This window comes from Hyla sarda, unplaced genomic scaffold (assembly GCF_029499605.1).
Source record: "Hyla sarda isolate aHylSar1 unplaced genomic scaffold, aHylSar1.hap1 scaffold_706, whole genome shotgun sequence".
Lineage (NCBI taxonomy): Eukaryota > Metazoa > Chordata > Amphibia > Anura > Hylidae > Hyla > Hyla sarda.
The window spans coordinates 114,262-131,988 of record NW_026610725.1 but is presented as its reverse complement, the minus strand read 5'-3'; the positions used below and the strand labels follow the sequence as shown (position 1 = coordinate 131,988).

Sequence of the window (17,727 nt, the reverse complement as noted above, 5' to 3'; positions counted from 1 at the left end):
TGCTGCTGTATAAAATCAGAAACATACAAGTGTATAGTATGACCAGAGCTCCATGTTGATAAGGGTGCTATTACAGGGCCACATGCATACACCTTAAAGGTGTTGTACAGGTGTAGAAAAATATTTCTAGTGCAAAATGTGTCCTCTGGTTGTGTATGATTATGCAGGATAGCCTCCTTCACTTTAATGCAGTTGAGTTGCCATACTAGACACAACTCATGGACAGATGGGGCACAAAATAAAGCTGCCGTTGGGGACATTAATCAATGTTTGATTAGGTAAGAGTGGTTTCACACAACGTTTTGTACTTACGGTTCCCGTATACGGCTGGGAGGAGGGGGCGGGGCTTAATCGTGGCACCCGCACTCAGCCGTATAGGGGGACCGTATTTAATGCATGTCTATGAGCCGACCCCCCCCCCCCCCCTCCTCCCAGCCATATACGGGAACTCTAAGTACAAAACGTGGTGTGAAACCACCCTAAGCAAGATCTGAAGTCATTTATTTATTTATTTTTGCTTTAGTTTTGCTTATATTCTACATATTTATCATACTATCACAGGGGGTTGATAAATTTGGAGCACATAAGCAAAACAAAAAAGTCGCAGCTGAAACTTTTGTGAGACTTTTTCATTTTGCTCAAGTACGGGAGTTTTGTACTCCAGGTCAGACCTGGAGTAGACTTGCGACTTTTTGTAAGGGATTTGTGATTTTTTTTGCCTACATGTGACTTTCACACATTATAAATACTTGACCACTGCAAAGTGAAAACTGAAATTTGCTTAGGTAAGGCTGTTTGTAACTTTCTGCTTACTCACAACAGACGCACAAAAAAGTGCTTAGGCGCATGTGCGACTTTTGTACGCAAAAAAAGGCTCTAAATACCCATGTGTTTCTAATCCTTTAAACTTCTTTAAAAGTCAAGGCCACAGACAGTTAAGGTGCAATAAATAATATGACAATTTCAGCCAAGGAGGCCATTTTTGACCAAATTGACTGACGATTTAAGGAATATGAAGGTTTCTTGAATCTCCATGATAATTGATGTTGGGGGAAAAAAAGGTTCAGGGCTTTTAGATTTCAATATATCGATGCTTTGATTCAATATGAGAAGAGTCCGAGAAGACCAGCAGATAATTCCCTATAGAAAAAGCATCGGGAGGAGAAGTTCTTGACACTTGTGATCTTAGGTGTCCATGATGGGTGTTAGGATGGTAATCATATTCTAGATTTTATCCTTTAATATAATTTCTTCATTGTTTCTCTGTAGGAGTTGGGAACTGAATATTACATTGTAACTCCTCCGGAAGGATCTTTTAAAGAGTTTGCCATTATTGCAAAAGAACCTGCAACACTAACCATATTCCCCACTGGACTATTGGCCTATTCTGGTAAAAACTATGGCAAAGGAAAGTCATTCAAATTTACACTTGAAAGCTATCAGGTTTTACAATTCCAGAGTGGAGATGATCTGAGTGGTACCAAAGTTCTGTCAAACAAACCAGTCGCAGTTTTAAGCGGGCATACCTGCTCCCTGAAGTTCACCAAGTGCAACCATGTGTACGAACAGCTGCAGCCCACTTTCATCTGGGGGACAATGTTCTTCATACCGACTGTGTCATTCCAGACCAGGTATGATCTAGTGTATGTCACAGCTGCCACTCCGAACACCCTAGTGACCTATCAAGCTGGATCCCTGCAGAGAAGTGAGAAACTAGATTCAGGAGATGTCATGGAACTTCAGCTGAAGGCAAACGCTCCACTGGTCATCAATTCTACAGATGGCATCCAAGTAATTTATTATGGTACCGGTGGCCATAAAGGAACAGTAGAATATGACACAGTTCTTATGACTGTCCCAGATGTGACATCATTTTGCACTTCATTCCAAACACTGGTCCTGGAGGATTTTAGTAATGAAGCAATTGTTGTCGCTAAGACAACTGACCTTGAAAGCATAACTGTGAACAAAGCTTCTCTGCGGGACGTCAGGTGGAACAAAATTCAAGGAACTGAATATTCTTGGGGGGAGTTTCCACTGACATCTAGCTCCAGCCAACACGTGGTTGAAAGCAGCAAAAGTCCCTTTAGTCTGAGTGTTTTTGGGATCTCCAACTTAAATGCATTCGGAGAGGGTGCTACTTGTCTTGGTGGTAAGTTGATGCAGCAAAATCCTCTCTGTTAGGCTATGGAGAGTGCAGAATGAGTCAGGATTTTGTGGGGTCAAATACATTTTTATGTTGTAGCAAAAATTCTGGACTTAAATGGAGTCTGTATCTTATATCTAAGAAGGCATTTTAATGGAGAGGACTCCAAAGATTTTTGTGTTTGCCAGCTTACAACAGGGAGTAGAAAGATAAAAATTACAGATTTGGATCTTTTAAGCTATTTACCAGAGTTTATTGAGTTTTCAGAGGGGACAGAATATCCTTAAAATAAACTTTTTAACATTCAAATGTAACATAAAATATTTCCGTATATTATTCAGGCTCCTCCCGACCATCATGCAGCCAAGTCACCTGCAGGAAGAAAGAAGTCTGTAAAATCGATCATGGTAAAGCCACCTGCCAGGGAACAGGAGAAGCCACGTGCTGGGCATGGGGAGACCCCCATTACCACACATTTGATGGGAAGAACTATGATTTCCAGGGTACATGCTCTTACATCATGTCCAAAACCTGTGATCCTGACCTTCCTTTCTTTAATATTGAGACCATGAATGAAAATCGAGGTTCATCTCTTGTATCGTACCTCAAATCCATCAACATCCAGGTCTACAATTATAATATCACAGGCATCAGGTCGGAATTTGGAGTAGTGAGGGTAAGTGCCTTGCAAGACAATCACTGTAAAACTAAGATATTAAGTTTCATAAATATAATGCATTTTATATATAAACATATAGCTACAAACTTAGGCTAGGTTCACATCACGATTTAACCATCCGATTATCTGACCGTAAAATTGGACAAAATTTTATACAATTGTATACAATCATATGTAAAAATTTCTCTGTCCAATTTAAAATCGTATCCAAAAATCGTACAGATGAAAATTCCCTCCGATTTTCAATAAAAATCTGATCCTGTTTTTAACCTCTTAACGACAGTAGATGTAAATGTACTTCATGGTGACGTGGTACTTAACGCACCATGACATACACTTCCGCGCTGACATGATCGCGAGCACCGCTATCAGCAGCCAGGGACCCGCCGGTAATGGCGGACATCCGCGATCGTTCGGATGTTCGCCATTAACCCCTCCGATGCCGTGATCAATACAGATCACGGCATCTGCAGCATTGCGGTACTTTTAATGGATGATCGGATCGCCCGCGGCGCTGCCGCGGGGATCCTATCATCCAGCATGGCGGCCGGAGGTCCCCTCACCTGGCTCCGGCCATCTCCAAGGGTCTTCTGCTCTGGTCTGAGATCGAGCAGACCAGAGCAGAAGATCACCGATAATACTGAGCAGTGCTGTGTCCTATACATAGCACTGCACAATATTAGCAATCAAAGGATTGCAATGAATAGTCCCCTATGGGGACATAAAAAGTGTAAAAAAAAAGTTAAAAAAAATGTAAAATAAAAAAGTCAAAAAATGTGAAAAATCCCCTCCCCCAATAAAAAAGTAAAACGTCTGTTTTTCCCATTTTACCCCCCAGAAAGTGTAAAAAAAATTATTAATACACATATTTGATATCGCCGCGTGCGTAAAAGTCTGAAATATTAAAATATATTGTTAATCATCCCATACGGTGAATGGCGTAAACATAAAAAAATCAAAAATGTCCAAAATTGCTGCTTTTTTGTCACATTTTATTAAAAAAATAAATAATAAAAAATTTATAAAAAGTTAAACCTAAGCAAAAGTGATACTACAGATCATGGCGCAAAAAATGAGCCCTCATATCGCCCCATATACAGAAAAATTTGAAAGTCATAGGTAGTCAAAGTAGGGTAATTTCAAACATACTAATTTTGTTAAAATGGTTTGAGATTTTTTTTAAGCGGTACAATTATAGAAAATAATATAATCATGGGTATCATTTTAATCGTATTGACCCACAGAATAAAGAAAACATGTCATTTTTACCGGAAATTGTACAGCGTGAAAACAAAACCTTCCAAAATTTGCTAAATTGCGGCTTTCTTTTCAATTTTCACACATAAGTAATATTTGTTTGGTTGCGCCGTACATTTTATGGTAAAATAAGTTATGTAATTACAAAGTACAATTGGTGACGCAAACAACAAGCCCTCATATGGGTCTGTGGATGGAAATATAAGAGCGTTATGATTTTTAGAAGGCAAGGAGGAAAAAACAAAAAATGCAAAAATAAAATTGGTCTGATTCTTAAGGCCAAAATGTGCCTGGTCCTTAAAGGGGAGCTCCGGTGGAAAAAAAGTTTTTTCAAATCAACTGGTGCAAGAAAGTTAAACTTTTATTTAAAAATCTTAACCCTTCTAGTACTTATCAGCTTCTATATACTACAGATATACTACAGAGAAATTTGTGAAGTTCTTTCCAGCCTGACAACAGTGCTCTCTACTGACACCTCTGTCCGTGTCAGGAACTGCCCAGTAGGAGAGGTTTTCTATGGGGATAGGATTCTAATCTGGACAGTTCTGACATGGACAGAGGTGTCAGCAGAGAGCACTGTAGTCAGACTGGAAATAAATTCACACATTTCTCTGTTTTATACAGCAGCTAATAAGTACTGGAAGGATTAAGATTTTTTAATAGAAGTAATTTACAAATCTGTTTAACTTTCAGGCACCAGTTGATTTGAAAACATTTGTTTTCTACTTCTTTCCACTGGAGTTCCCCTTTAACCCCTTAACGACGCAGGACGTTTATTTACGTCCTGCGCCGGCTCCCACGATATGAAGCGGGATCGCACGGATCCCGCATCACATCGCGTCGGTCCCAGCGCTAATCAACGGCCGGGACCCGCGGCTAATACCACACATCGCCGATCGCGGCGATGTGCGGTATTAACCCTTTAGAAGCGGCGTCAGTGATCAGCATGAGAGATCAGTGTGTGCAGTGTTATAGGTCCCTATGGGATAATAATGATCAGTATAAGAGATCAGTGTGTGCAGTGTTATAGGTCCCTATGGGATAATAATGATCAGTATAAGAGATCAGTGTGTGCAGTGTTATAGGTCCCTATGGGACCTATAACACTGCAAAAAAAATGTAAAAAAAAAGTGTTAATAAAGGTCATTTAACCCCTTCCCTAATAAAAGTTTGAATCACCCCCCTTTTCCTATAAAAAAAATAAAACAGTGTAAAAAAAATAAAAAATAAACATATGTGGTATCACCGCATGCGTAAATGTCCGAACTATAAAAATATATCATTAATTAAGCCGTACGGTCAATGGCGTACGCGCAAAAAAATTCCAAAGTCCAAAAAAGCGTATTTTGGTCACTTTTTATACCATTAAAAAATGAATAAAAAGTGATCAAAAAGTCCGATCGAAACAAAAATCATACCGATAAAAACTTCAGATCACGGCGCAAAAAATGAGTCCACATACCGCCCCGTACGTGGATGGAAAAATACAAAAATTTATAGGGGTCAGAAGATGACATTTTTAAACGTATAAATTTTCCTGCATGTAGTTATGATTTTTTCCAGAAGTGCGACAAAATAAAACCTATATAAGTAGGGTATCATTTTAACCGTATGGACCTACAGAATAATGATAAGGTGTAATTTTTACCGAAATATGCACTGCGTAGAAACGGAAGCCCCCAAAAGTTACAAAATGGCGTTTTTTTTTTCGATTTTGTCGCACAATGATTTTTTTTTCCGTTTTGCCATGCATTTTTGGGTAAAATGACTAATGTCACTGCAAAGTAGAATTGGTGACGCAAAAAATAAGCCATAATATGGATTTTTAGGTGGAAAATTGAAAGGGTTATGATTTTTAAAAGGTAAGGAGGAAAAAACGAAAGTGCAGAAACGGAAAAACCCTGAGTCCTTAAGGGGTTAAGGGGTTAAAATGAATATGTATGCCAATGGCAATAAAGTTTTATATATTTGAAGTGTATGTGTTTTGAAGTCTACTGCGCATGCGTACAAAAAAAATTGTGTGCGATTAATCTGATAGAATCGCACAGCCACACGATTCCATGCGATTTACATAATAAAAACATCGGACACGATTTCGATCGGATTTTGAATCTGGACGAAAAATTGTGGTCAACCACGATTTTACCTCCGATCTTAAATCGTGCAAAATCGGATGCAGATCAAAACGGATGTATTTCTTGTCTATCATTAATGAATGGAAGTCAATGGATATGACTTGGCATGCAGATTTGTACGATTTCAAAGTTAAAAATCGTGAGAAGTAGGATGGTAAAAACATGATGTGAATGCACCCTTAAAGGGGTAATTCCACTCATTACAAGGTTGCTGTTCGCTGGGATATCTGTGGGGGTTCTTCTGCACAGTTGCCTGTGGTGGTCCAGATCTGCAGGTGGCCCCTCTGAGTGAATGTGACCGGCCATAGCTTCCTGCACAGCCCAGTAGCTGAACACAAGGAAAACCTCGGAAGGGGTAGCAGTAATTCAGCAGTGATTCTGTGTCTTTTCTAATCTCATGGTCAGTGGAGGTACTAGAGGTTAGTTATGTTAAAAATCCCTTTTAGCTATTCTTAAATGGGTTTCTCATCTCATTGTCTCCTATCCACAGGGTAGGGGGTATCCTATGGGGGCAATTTAATGAAATTGTAAAAACTCTTTACAATGATTAAGTTCATTCCAGTAAAAAAATTTCCAGTATGTGGCCCCCAAAAACATCACCCCCAAAGACTGAATAATGGATGATCAAAGTCCCTGGACAAAATATTTTGTGGGGGCACCATTCTACATCTGGGACAGTGATCCCATCTGACCACCTTTCACAGCCATATATAAGAGAATTGGCCCTCACCACTGAAGTCTATGGCTGTTATGGAGCCAACTAAGCCAGCAGGAAACAGCTCACCCCGTCCCATTCAGCACGCCTGTAGAAAGGACCAATCGGTCAGACTACCGGGAATGTACAAAGAAGAATGTCCAGCACCACGGTGTATGATCTTTAATGTCTCAGCTTTATTCAGGAACAGATTTTCCAGCATATACCATATATGATAATGCAGACCTCCAACACGTTTCACGCAGAGTGTGCTCAGTCATATAGTATTTCACATTGGACAAATACACATACCTGAAAACCCCATCTTGAACCTGTTAAATGGTTCCCCAATTAATTAAAAGATTCCCACAGTACAGGTGTGAAAACGGGTGAACATTAACCCTATATCTCTTACCATCAAGGAAATGCAAATTAAGTACAACAGTTCACTGGCAATAAAACAATATAAAGAAAGGTGCACATTTATAGATTGCAGCATTATTTAAAGATAGTATATCTGAATGGGTATAAACAGACAGCCAGTACTCACAAAATATTTCTTCCTAGCAGCATTGGTCAGTACTGTAATGATACCGCTCAGGTGCTAAAAACCACATAGTATGAATCAGATGTCAACAGAGATTGGGAATTTCAGGTGATGCAAGTTCCTTCTGGCATAGAATGAGTAAAAAATAATATTATTGGAGGCATTTATACAGTCGGGAAACGTATAGGATGTTTGTACTTAACACTAGGGAAGTGTTTGGCCTGAATCAGAGGTTGGACCTTATTATGATATATTGAGGGTGTGTTCATAACATGTGGTTTTTAGCGCATGAATGGTAACTTAATGGTATTTACTGATGCTAGATAGAAATACTTTTCATATCCTAGTACTGGCTGTCTGTTTATACCTGTTCAGATATACTATCTTTAAATAATGCTGCAATCTATAAATGTGAACGTTTCTTTATATTGTTTTATTGCAAGTGAACTGTTGTTGTTCATTTGCAAGTCCTTGATGGTAAGAGATATAGGGTTAATGTACACTCGTTTTCACATCTGTACTCTGGGAATCTTTTAATTAATTGGGGAACCAATTACCAGACTGAGCACACTCTGCGTGAAACGTGTTGGAGGTCTGCATTATCATGTATGGTACATGCTGGAAAATCTGTTCTTGAATAAAGCTGAGACACTGAAGATCATACACCGTGGTGCTGTACATTCTTTTTTGGACATCCCAACTAAGCCAGTAACTCCCATAGTCAAACATTTTTGTGGATACCTCTTCTTGGTCATCATTGATGGTGGGTGGTATAGACCCCGGGGTAAATGTCCCATGTCCCCTCCTCACAGTTCCTTTAAATTTTTTTTATGTTTTCTTCATTTAATAGGTAAATAATCAGCTGGTTCAGCTTCCTCTTAACTTGAATAACAATAAGCTGATATTATTGCAAAGTGGAACTTCCTTAATTCTCAAGACAGATTTTAAGCTCAAAGTCATTTACGACTGGAACATTCTCCTGAAAATTACTGTTCCTAGCACTTATTATGGCTCTGTTTGTGGTCTTTGTGGAAATTACAATGATAACCCAAAGGATGACCTTTCCAAAGATGGAGAGACTTTAACCCCAATAGCCTATGGCCAAGTTTGGAAGGTGAAAGAGACCAGCGAAACAAACTGCCATGATGACTGTAATGGAGAATGTGTGACCTGCACTAATGACAAGAAGAAACTCTATGGTAAAAACCAGTACTGTGGCATTCTCACCCAGAGTAATGGGCCATTTAAAGCTTGCCGCGACAAAGTTGATTCCATATACAAGGACAACTGTGTATACGATATGTGCCTCAATAATGGATACAAACAGATCTTGTGCCAGACATTAAAGACCTACAGTGATGCATGCGCCAGGGAAGGCATACAAGTTGAAGACTGGAGAAATATAACCGATTGCCGTAAGTAGAACCTCAAGATCTTCTTTAAGTAGAGAACCTGGAAAGTAGTCATGGGCATTAGATGTCTGTAACCTGACAGGGCTTATTCTGTAGGGATGGATTATCAGGTAGTAGGGCTACTCTCTTTCCTTTAAAGAAGTTGATCCATTATAGTTTTCAATAGAAAAATATCCCAGCCAGGAAAATCTGAGCAGATGTCTTGGGGGCCGATGGTGATCTAAGTAAACACTCAACATATGTGAATCAAAGAATAGTAGATAGGAAAACCACTGTGCCTACATAGGAGGTGGGGGTCATAGATTGCTCAAAAGTCTTAAGTGTTGAAGGTTATAAGGGTTGGCTTGAGTCTATGGCTATGACCATCATTCTGAAACAGAACCAAAAGGTAGTTATTAGATTTGATTGGAAAATGATTATTATTTTTTTTTTCTTAAACTTTTTATTTCTTTTAAAAATTCACAAATCATAAAATTGCCTACCACATAAAACACAAAAAACTAATATAGTTTATATAAAAAAAGGATTACCATACTACCTCCATCCCTCACATCCCAACCCACCCTAACCTAATTAAACCAGAGAGAAGAAAAAAATAAAATAAAAAAAAATTACAGAATATCAACAATTTCTCAGCTTTTCTGGCTTTCAAGCCTCCTACATTCTTACAACTTGATTTTCCCTTTTCCTATAACCCTTAACAGAAAGAATTTCATAACTTTGTATCTTGCTAATCATATTCAACCACTCTTCGTCTTTGGGAACCCTTTCTGATAACTATACCCTCAGTATAAGAACCTTAGCACAAAAGAGTCATTTTAATAACAATGCACTGTTTTGCGTATTCTCTATCGAGTCCCCTAATATAGCATGTTTAAAGGTGATACCCAACTCCTGTCCTAGAATCACGTCCAAAAATGAAATTATTTTCCTCCAATATGCAGCAATAGGAGGGCAGACCCATATTATATGTGAAAAATCAGCCTCTTCAAAATGGCATCTAGGGCAAACTGCTTGATTGGCATAAACAACATTTTTCATAACCTTTGGAGATAACGCCTAAATAGTATCCTTATTTGCATAAGACTGAAATTACTACTCACCATTATCTTATTCACATTCTTTGTAAATTGATTCCACTCCTCTGATGATAAATTCCCTACCTCCATCTCCCAATGTGCCTTCATTTTTCAATTTGTGTCGGTGGCCATTTCTCCATTAAGTGATTTATAAATGTACACCATTGATTTCTTAACCACAGTCGTATCTAATAAATATCTAAATAAGGCTGCGTGCAAAATATCAAACAGTGTTTTATTATCCGTCTTGTGATAAACGTGAGCTAATTGCACATCCCTAAAATAGTGAATTTTTTTTTTAACCCGTACTGATCCATTAAATTAGATCAGACCCCCCAACGACAACTATTTGTGCTATATAATGTATCCCAATCTTTAAAGGGGTATACTAGGGAAAAACTTATATATACATATACACTTATATATATCAACCGGTTCCAGAAAGTTAAACAGATTTGTAAATTATTTCTATTAAAAAATCTTAATCCTTCCAATAAGTATCAGCTGCTGAATTTGAGTTGTTATGTTCTCTCTGGCAACAGTGCTCTCTGCAGACATCTCTACTTGTCTCGGGAACTGCACAGAGTAGAAGAGGTTTCCTATGGGGATTTGCTTCTACTCTGGACAGTTCCCAAGACAGGTGTCATCAGAGAGCACTTAGACAGAAAAGAACAACTCAACTTCAGCAGCTCATAAGTACTGAAAGGATTAAGATTTTTAAATAGAAGTAATTTACAAATCTGTTTAACTTTCTGGAACCAGTTGATATATATAAAAAAAAAAAAAAGGTTTTACCTGGATAACCCTCTTTAACCAAAATTATTTGGTTCTTTTAATATTCAGATCAGAAAATTGTCCATCTTTCTTTCTTGACATATTTCCCATCTCCACCTTGTTCTACAGTAGTAGTTCTTTCTTTTTCTAATTATGGTCCCTACTGATATTATTATCAATATTATTTTTTTGTAATTTTTCTCCAGCTATGGATTGTCCTGATAACAGCACATATAACCCATGTGGAAGTGCTTGCCCAGCTACATGTCTGGACCCAAATGCTCCGTCCACATGCACAGAACCTTGTCTCGAAGTCTGTGAGTGTGATCCAGGATTCGTGATGATTGAAGGAGAATGTCAACCAAAGAAAAACTGCGGCTGCTTCTACAAAGGTCGTTCCATCAGTCCAGGTGACTCATTTTGGGACGATCCCGACTGCAGCAGAAAATGTTTTTGTAATCCAATTACTCGCAAAGTCGAATGCAACAATACTAAGTGTTCAAATGGAGAAAAGTGTTTGGTCATTGATGGAATCCAAGATTGTTATCCGACCAAATACAAAACTTGCTCGGCTTCAGGAGATCCTCACTATGTTACCTTTGATGACTTCCATTACGACTTCCAGGGATCATGCCAGTACCTGCTGTCAGGGCTTTGTATGAAGAGAAATGATTTATCTGACTTTGAGGTCACTGTACTCAATCAGAATCAGGGAAGTCTCCTTGTCTCTTATACCACTGCTGTCACCTTCAAGATATTTGGAATAGAGATTCAAATCCGCAGAGAATTCCCAGCAACAGTTTTGGTAAGTTCACACATGATGGAATCATGGTCACATGACTAGATTGACCAATCAGATACAAGTACAACACTCAAATGCAAAATATGTGTAAGATTATTATAGCTGTAGAAGTATCGAGATGCGGCAAATGGGTATGAACAATTGTATGAACAAACTAGAACATTCTTTCACAATTGGCCAAAGGATATCAGTGATTGTTAAAGGGGTCCTCCACCATAAGGTGATTTTAGTAAGTACCTGGCAGACAGTAATGGACATGCTTAGGAAGGATCTGTGCTTGTCTTGGGTCTAAATGGCTATGTTGTGAGATTACCATAATACTGTGGCCAACTTTTTGTGAATGTGTATTTCCTGTTGGAGTTTTCTTCTTTTGCCTACAAATCCCATAATTCCATTTTCCTCCCTCCCACACATCAGCCACCCCACCCATTGAAACATAAATGAGCTGCATCCATTCAAAAGAACTGTGGTTTTCAGTCAGGGTGCCTACAGCTGTTGCATTAGTTGCAGATTGATCTCTCTCCCACCAAGCGATCGCTTCACCCATTGAAGCAGACAGGCTCCCTGTCATCAGGTGACTAGTCAGTCAGGTCTCAGCTGCATTGCAACCTGGAAAAAAATCAGAGACAACAGTCAATTTGTGTGCTGTTAAAAATAAATATTGGGGTGAAAATCGCAGATGAATTGTGAGAAAACCATCACAAACAGGTACAGACACTATATTATGAACTACACTAACTTTACAGCCACTGTAGAATAGTCAAATAAAAATTATTCCTGGAAGACCCCTTTAAGCTTTAGTTATTTGGATTCCATAGTATAATAATGTTTTATGGTGGATTTAAAGATTGTCATAATAAATCGAATTACACACAATAACTAAGTTAATAGATGTAGTTTACTTTGGTGATAAAGCCAAATAAAGCTGCAAAAATTGCAACAAAACACAAAGAAGTAAAGAAGAATGGAACAACAAGGTATGCTTAGACATAAAGTCTTACAACAACAAAGGGGAGGGGGTCGCAATGTGTTAAATATATCCTAGAAGCTTTATATATAATCCATTTTTATTGACGCCAGCAGAATAGAATACATGTCCAAAATTAGAAAGCAAATGTGCCATGGTGAATGAAACTAAGACATTCTTGAACACATACACAGTTGCAAAAGGGTATCAGATTTTTTTCAATCTTAGGGTGGTTTCACACCACGTTTTGTACTTACAGACCGCGTTTTTGCCTACGGTCGGGAAACCGCATATGGCCAAAAACGCAGCTGACCGGAGGCTGCGGTTCACTCCGGTCGGCTCATAGACATGCATTAAATAAGGTTCCCCTATACGGCCGCGATTAATCCCCGCCTCCCCCCCCCTCCTCCCAGCCGTATACGGGAACCGTAAGTACAAAACGTGGTGTGAAACCACCCTTAGAGGCTTTAGAACAACTTCTGATCATCTTCCATCCATCCATGATTGTTCATTTGACATTACGGAGATAAAAACGGTGGTTTCTTTTTTTTAGGTGGATGGAATAAAGTCTAACATTCCATTGAAATGGAAAACAAAGCTTGGTAATATTGACATCTTTCAGTCTGGGAGACAATGTATTGTTCAGACGAATATTGGAATCCGGGTGACATTTGACTGGGAGGCGCGAGTCGGTGTGACGCTTCCCTCAACATACTCTGGATCCGTGTGTGGCCTGTGTGGAAACTATAATGGTAATCCTATGGATGACCTGAAAGATCGCGATGGTAATCTTCAGCCTGATCTTCCTTTGTTTGGTCACAGCTGGAGAAAAGGTCAAAATGCCGACCAATGCATAATTCCCAAGGAAATTAACTGCACTGGTCTTCTACACCTGGAACAAGAGCAGAAGAAGACCCTGCAAGAGTGTGGCATGGTGCTTGACACAAAGGGTCCTTTCAGAGATTGCCATTCTAAAATTAATCCTGAATCTTACTTTAAAGACTGTGTTTATGACATGTGTGCATATGGTAAAAGGCAAGATCTCATCTGTAGACTACTGACCGGTTATGTTGCTGCATGTCAGGATGCTGGGGCTGTCATCTATAACTGGAGGTCGGACTTTGTCTGTCGTAAGTATATTCGTGATCAGTAGCTGCATTTCTTTAGAGCATCATTGGCAGACCAATGCCTGTCCTCAGAAAGTACCACATATTAGCTATGAGTCCTTGTTCAGGCACTTAGTTGTCCACAGTTGTGATACGGTATCTATAGAACATATATGCCTATAATGGGCCTTTTATTTCACATGTGAGCTGCCAGAGATTCAGACAGTGCTTCCAAGGGAGAACACCATCATGACATATTGACACGTGGAGACATTATATGGCAGTACATAAAACATAGGAACTCTGTGTGCAACCAAATACGTTCAACGCATGAGGCCTAAACCTTAGCAGAAAATACACCATTTAGTTCTGTACTGGAGAATTGAACAGAATAAAATTTAGCCACAAAAGTAGTTTTGTACCAATATATAATAAGTCAAATAAAATGCAAAAAGGTATTGAAAACTATAATTTGATACAAATCTTAACTGTGTTTCACTTGCAGCCATGTCGTGCCCACTGAACAGCAGATACAATGTGTGTGTCAGCAGATGTCCTTCCACCTGCCTCTCTTTGTCATTGTCCACAAAATGTGACAACTTATGCAGGGAAGGCTGTGACTGTCAGGCGGGCTATGTTCTCAGTGGTACTGAGTGTGTTCCCTTGTCCCAATGTGGATGTCTCTACAACTCCCAATATTTCAAGCCAGGGGACATTTTCTATCCAGAAAACACTTGTGAAAACAAATGTACCTGCAACAATGGAGGGACTGTGACCTGCGCGCCCACTTCGTGTGGTCCCTATGAAAAATGTAGCATTGTTAAGGGGGTGCAAAGTTGCAATCCTGTGGGAAAAGCTGTGTGTTCATCCATTGGGAGAACAACCTTCAATACATTTGATAATTTTGGATATGATTTCAATGGAAACTGCTCTTACGTACTATCAGAGACCTGCCTGACTGAAGGGTCACAGCTGACTCCTTATGTTATTAGGATCAGGAACATAGACGGCTCAGTTTCCACAAGCAAGAAAGTCATACTTGAAGTCTACAACTATACTGTCACTTTTTTACAAGGAAATGAAAACAAAATTTTGGTAAGACCATTTTTGTTACATTAATACTTATATTCATATTAAAAGCATTTAACCTATTTAGAATTTTAAAGTTTCCTTACAGGGAGTATTTCCATCTTAAGCAGTTATGGGGATCTAAAGGACAGTCAAACCTCTAGGGCCCTAGGCTCAACCGTCCATGTCATCTTATATGCCCCCACCAACCATATCCTCCCATATTGTCCTCGCCAGCCATGCCCCCTCACTTTGCCCCCAGACAGCCATCTCCCCTCACATTGACCCCAGCTAGCCATGCCCCCTCACATTGCCCTCAGCTAGCCATCTCCCCTCACATTGACCCCAGCTAGCCATCTCCCCTCACATTGCTCCCAGCCAGCCATCTCCCCTCACATTGACCCCAGCCAGCCATGTCCCCTCACATTGCTCCCAGCCAGCCATCTCCCCTCACATTGCTCCCAGCCAGCCATCTCCCCTCACATTGCTCCCAGCTAGCCGTCTCCCCTCACATTGACCCCAGCCAGCCATCTCCCCTCACATTGCTCCCAGCTAGCCATGCCCCCTCACATTGCCCTCAGCTAGCCATGCCCCCTCACATTGCCCTCAGCTAGCCATGCTCCCTCACATTGCCCTCAGCTAGCCATGCCCCCTCACATTGCCCCCAGCCAGCCATCTCCCCTCACATTGACCCCAGCCAGCCATCTCCCCTCACATTGCCCCCAGCCAGCCGTCTCCCCTCACATTGCTCCCAGCTAGCCATGCCCCCTCACATTGCCCCCAGCCAGCCATGTCCCCTCACATTGCTCCCAGCTAGCCATGCCCCCTCACATTGCCCCCAGCCAGCCATGTCCCCTCACATTGCCCCCAGCCAGCCGTCTCCCCTCACATTGCTCCCAGCTAGCCATGCCCCCTCACATTGCCCCCAGCCAGCCATCTCCCCTCACATTGACCCCAGCCAGCCATCTCCCCTCACATTGCTCCCAGCCAGCCATCTCCCCTCACATTGCTCCCAGCTAGCCATGCCCCCTCACATTGCCCCCAGTCAGCCATGCCCCCTCACATTGCCCCCAGCCAGCCATGTCCCCTCACATTGCCCCCAGCCAGCCGTCTCCCCTCACATTGCTCCCAGCTAGCCATGCCCCCTCACATTGCCCCCAGCCAGCCATGTCCCCTCACATTGCTCCCACCTAGCCATGCCCCCTCACATTGCCCCCAGCCAGCCATGCCCCCTCACATTGCCCCCAGCCAGCCATCTCCCCTCACATTGCTCCCAGCTAGCCATGCCCCCTCACATTGCCCCCAGTCAGCCATGCCCCCTCACATTGCTCCCAGCTAGCCATGTCCCCTCACATTGCCCCCAGCCAGCCATGTCCCCTCACATTGCTCCCAGCTAGCCATGCCCCCTCACATTGCCCCCAGCCAGCCATGCCCCCTCACATTGCCCCCAGCCAGCCATCTCCCCTCACATTGCTCCCAGCCAGCCATGCCCCCTCACATTGCCCCCAGCCAGCCATGTCCCCTCACATTGCCCCCAGCCAGCTGTCTCCCCTCACATTGCTCACAGCTAGCCATGCCCCCTCACATTGCCCCCAGCCAGCCATGTCCCCTCACATTGCTCCCAGCTAGCCATGCCCCCTCACATTGCCCCCAGCCAGCCATGCCCCCTCACATTGCCCCCAGCCAGCCATCTCCCCTCACATTGCTCCCAGCTAGCCATGCCCCCTCACATTGCCCCCAGTCAGCCATGCCCCCTCACATTGCTCCCAGCTAGCCATGTCCCCTCACATTGCCCCCAGCCAGCCATGTCCCCTCACATTGCTCCCAGCTAGCCATGCCCCCTCACATTGCCCCCAGCCAGCCATCTCCCCTCACATTGCTCCCAGCTAGCCATGCCCCCTCACATTGCCCCCAGCCAGCCATGTCCCCTCACATTGCTCCCAGCTAGCCATGCCCCCTCACATTGCTCCCAGACAGCCATCTCCCCTCACATTGCTCCCAGCCAGCCATGTCCCCTCACATTGCCCCCAGTCAGCCATGCCCCCTCACATTGCTCCCAGCTAGCCATGTCCCCTCACATTGCCCCCAGCCAGCCATGTCCCCTCACATTGCTCCCAGCCAGCCATGCCCCCTCACATTGCCCCCAGCCAGCCATGCCCCCTCACATTGCCCCCAGCCAGCCATCTCCCCTCACATTGCTCCCAGCTAGCCATGCCCCCTCACATTGCCCCCAGCCAGCCATGTCCCCTCACATTGCTCCCAGCTAGCCATGCCCCCTCACATTGCCCCCAGCCAGCCATGCCCCCTCACATTGCTCCCAGCCAGCCATCTCCCCTCACATTGCTCCCAGCTAGCCATGTCCCCTCACATTGCCCCCAGCCAGCCATGCCCCCTCACATTGCCCCCAGCCAGCCATGCCCCCTCACATTGCCCCCAGCCAGCCGTCTCCCCTCACATTGCTCCCAGCTAGCCATGCCCCCTCACATTGCCCCCAGCCAGCCATGTCCCCTCACATTGCCCCCAGCCAGCCGTCTCCCCTCACATTGCCCCCAGCCAGCCGTCTCCCCTCACATTGCTCCCAGCCAGCCATCTCCCCTCACATTGCTCCCAGCCAGCCATCTCCCCTCACATTGCCCCCAGCCAGCCGTCTCCCCTCACATTGCTCCCAGCTAGCCATGCCCCCTCACATTGCCCCCAGCCAGCCATGCCGCCTCACATTGCCCCCAGCCAGCCATGTCCCCTCACATTGCTCCCAGCTAGCCATGCCCCCTCACATTGCCCCCAGCCAGCCATCTCCCCTCACATTGCTCCCAGCTAGCCATGCCCCCTCACATTGCCCCCAGTCAGCCATGTCCCCTCACATTGCTCCCAGCTAGCCATGCCCCCTCACATTGCTCCCAGCTAGCCATGTCCCCTCACATTGCCCCCAGCCAGCCATCTCCCCTCACATTGCTCCCAGCTAGCCATGCCCCCTCACATTGCCCCCAGCCAGCCATGCCCCCTCACATTGCCCCCAGCCAGCCATCTCCCCTCACATTGCTCCCAGCCAGCCATGCCCCCT

The 17,727-nt window shown here is 43.0% G+C and overlaps 1 protein-coding gene across 1 annotated transcript in view; it reads left to right on the top strand.

The window, feature by feature from the left end:
* The first annotated feature begins 1,805 nt into the window (after positions 1 to 1,805).
* LOC130344227 (IgGFc-binding protein-like) overlaps positions 1,806 to 17,727 on the top strand; it is a 53,954-nt gene continuing 38,032 nt past the window's right edge. The window contains exons 1-6 of the mRNA XM_056554397.1: positions 1,806 to 2,152; positions 2,488 to 2,822; positions 8,309 to 8,873; positions 10,930 to 11,528; positions 13,046 to 13,622; positions 14,104 to 14,693. Of these exons, the coding sequence (XP_056410372.1) occupies positions 1,849 to 2,152; positions 2,488 to 2,822; positions 8,309 to 8,873; positions 10,930 to 11,528; positions 13,046 to 13,622; positions 14,104 to 14,693 (2,970 nt within the window). The 5' untranslated portion in view covers positions 1,806 to 1,848. The remainder of the gene's footprint in view (positions 2,153 to 2,487; positions 2,823 to 8,308; positions 8,874 to 10,929; positions 11,529 to 13,045; positions 13,623 to 14,103; positions 14,694 to 17,727) is intronic.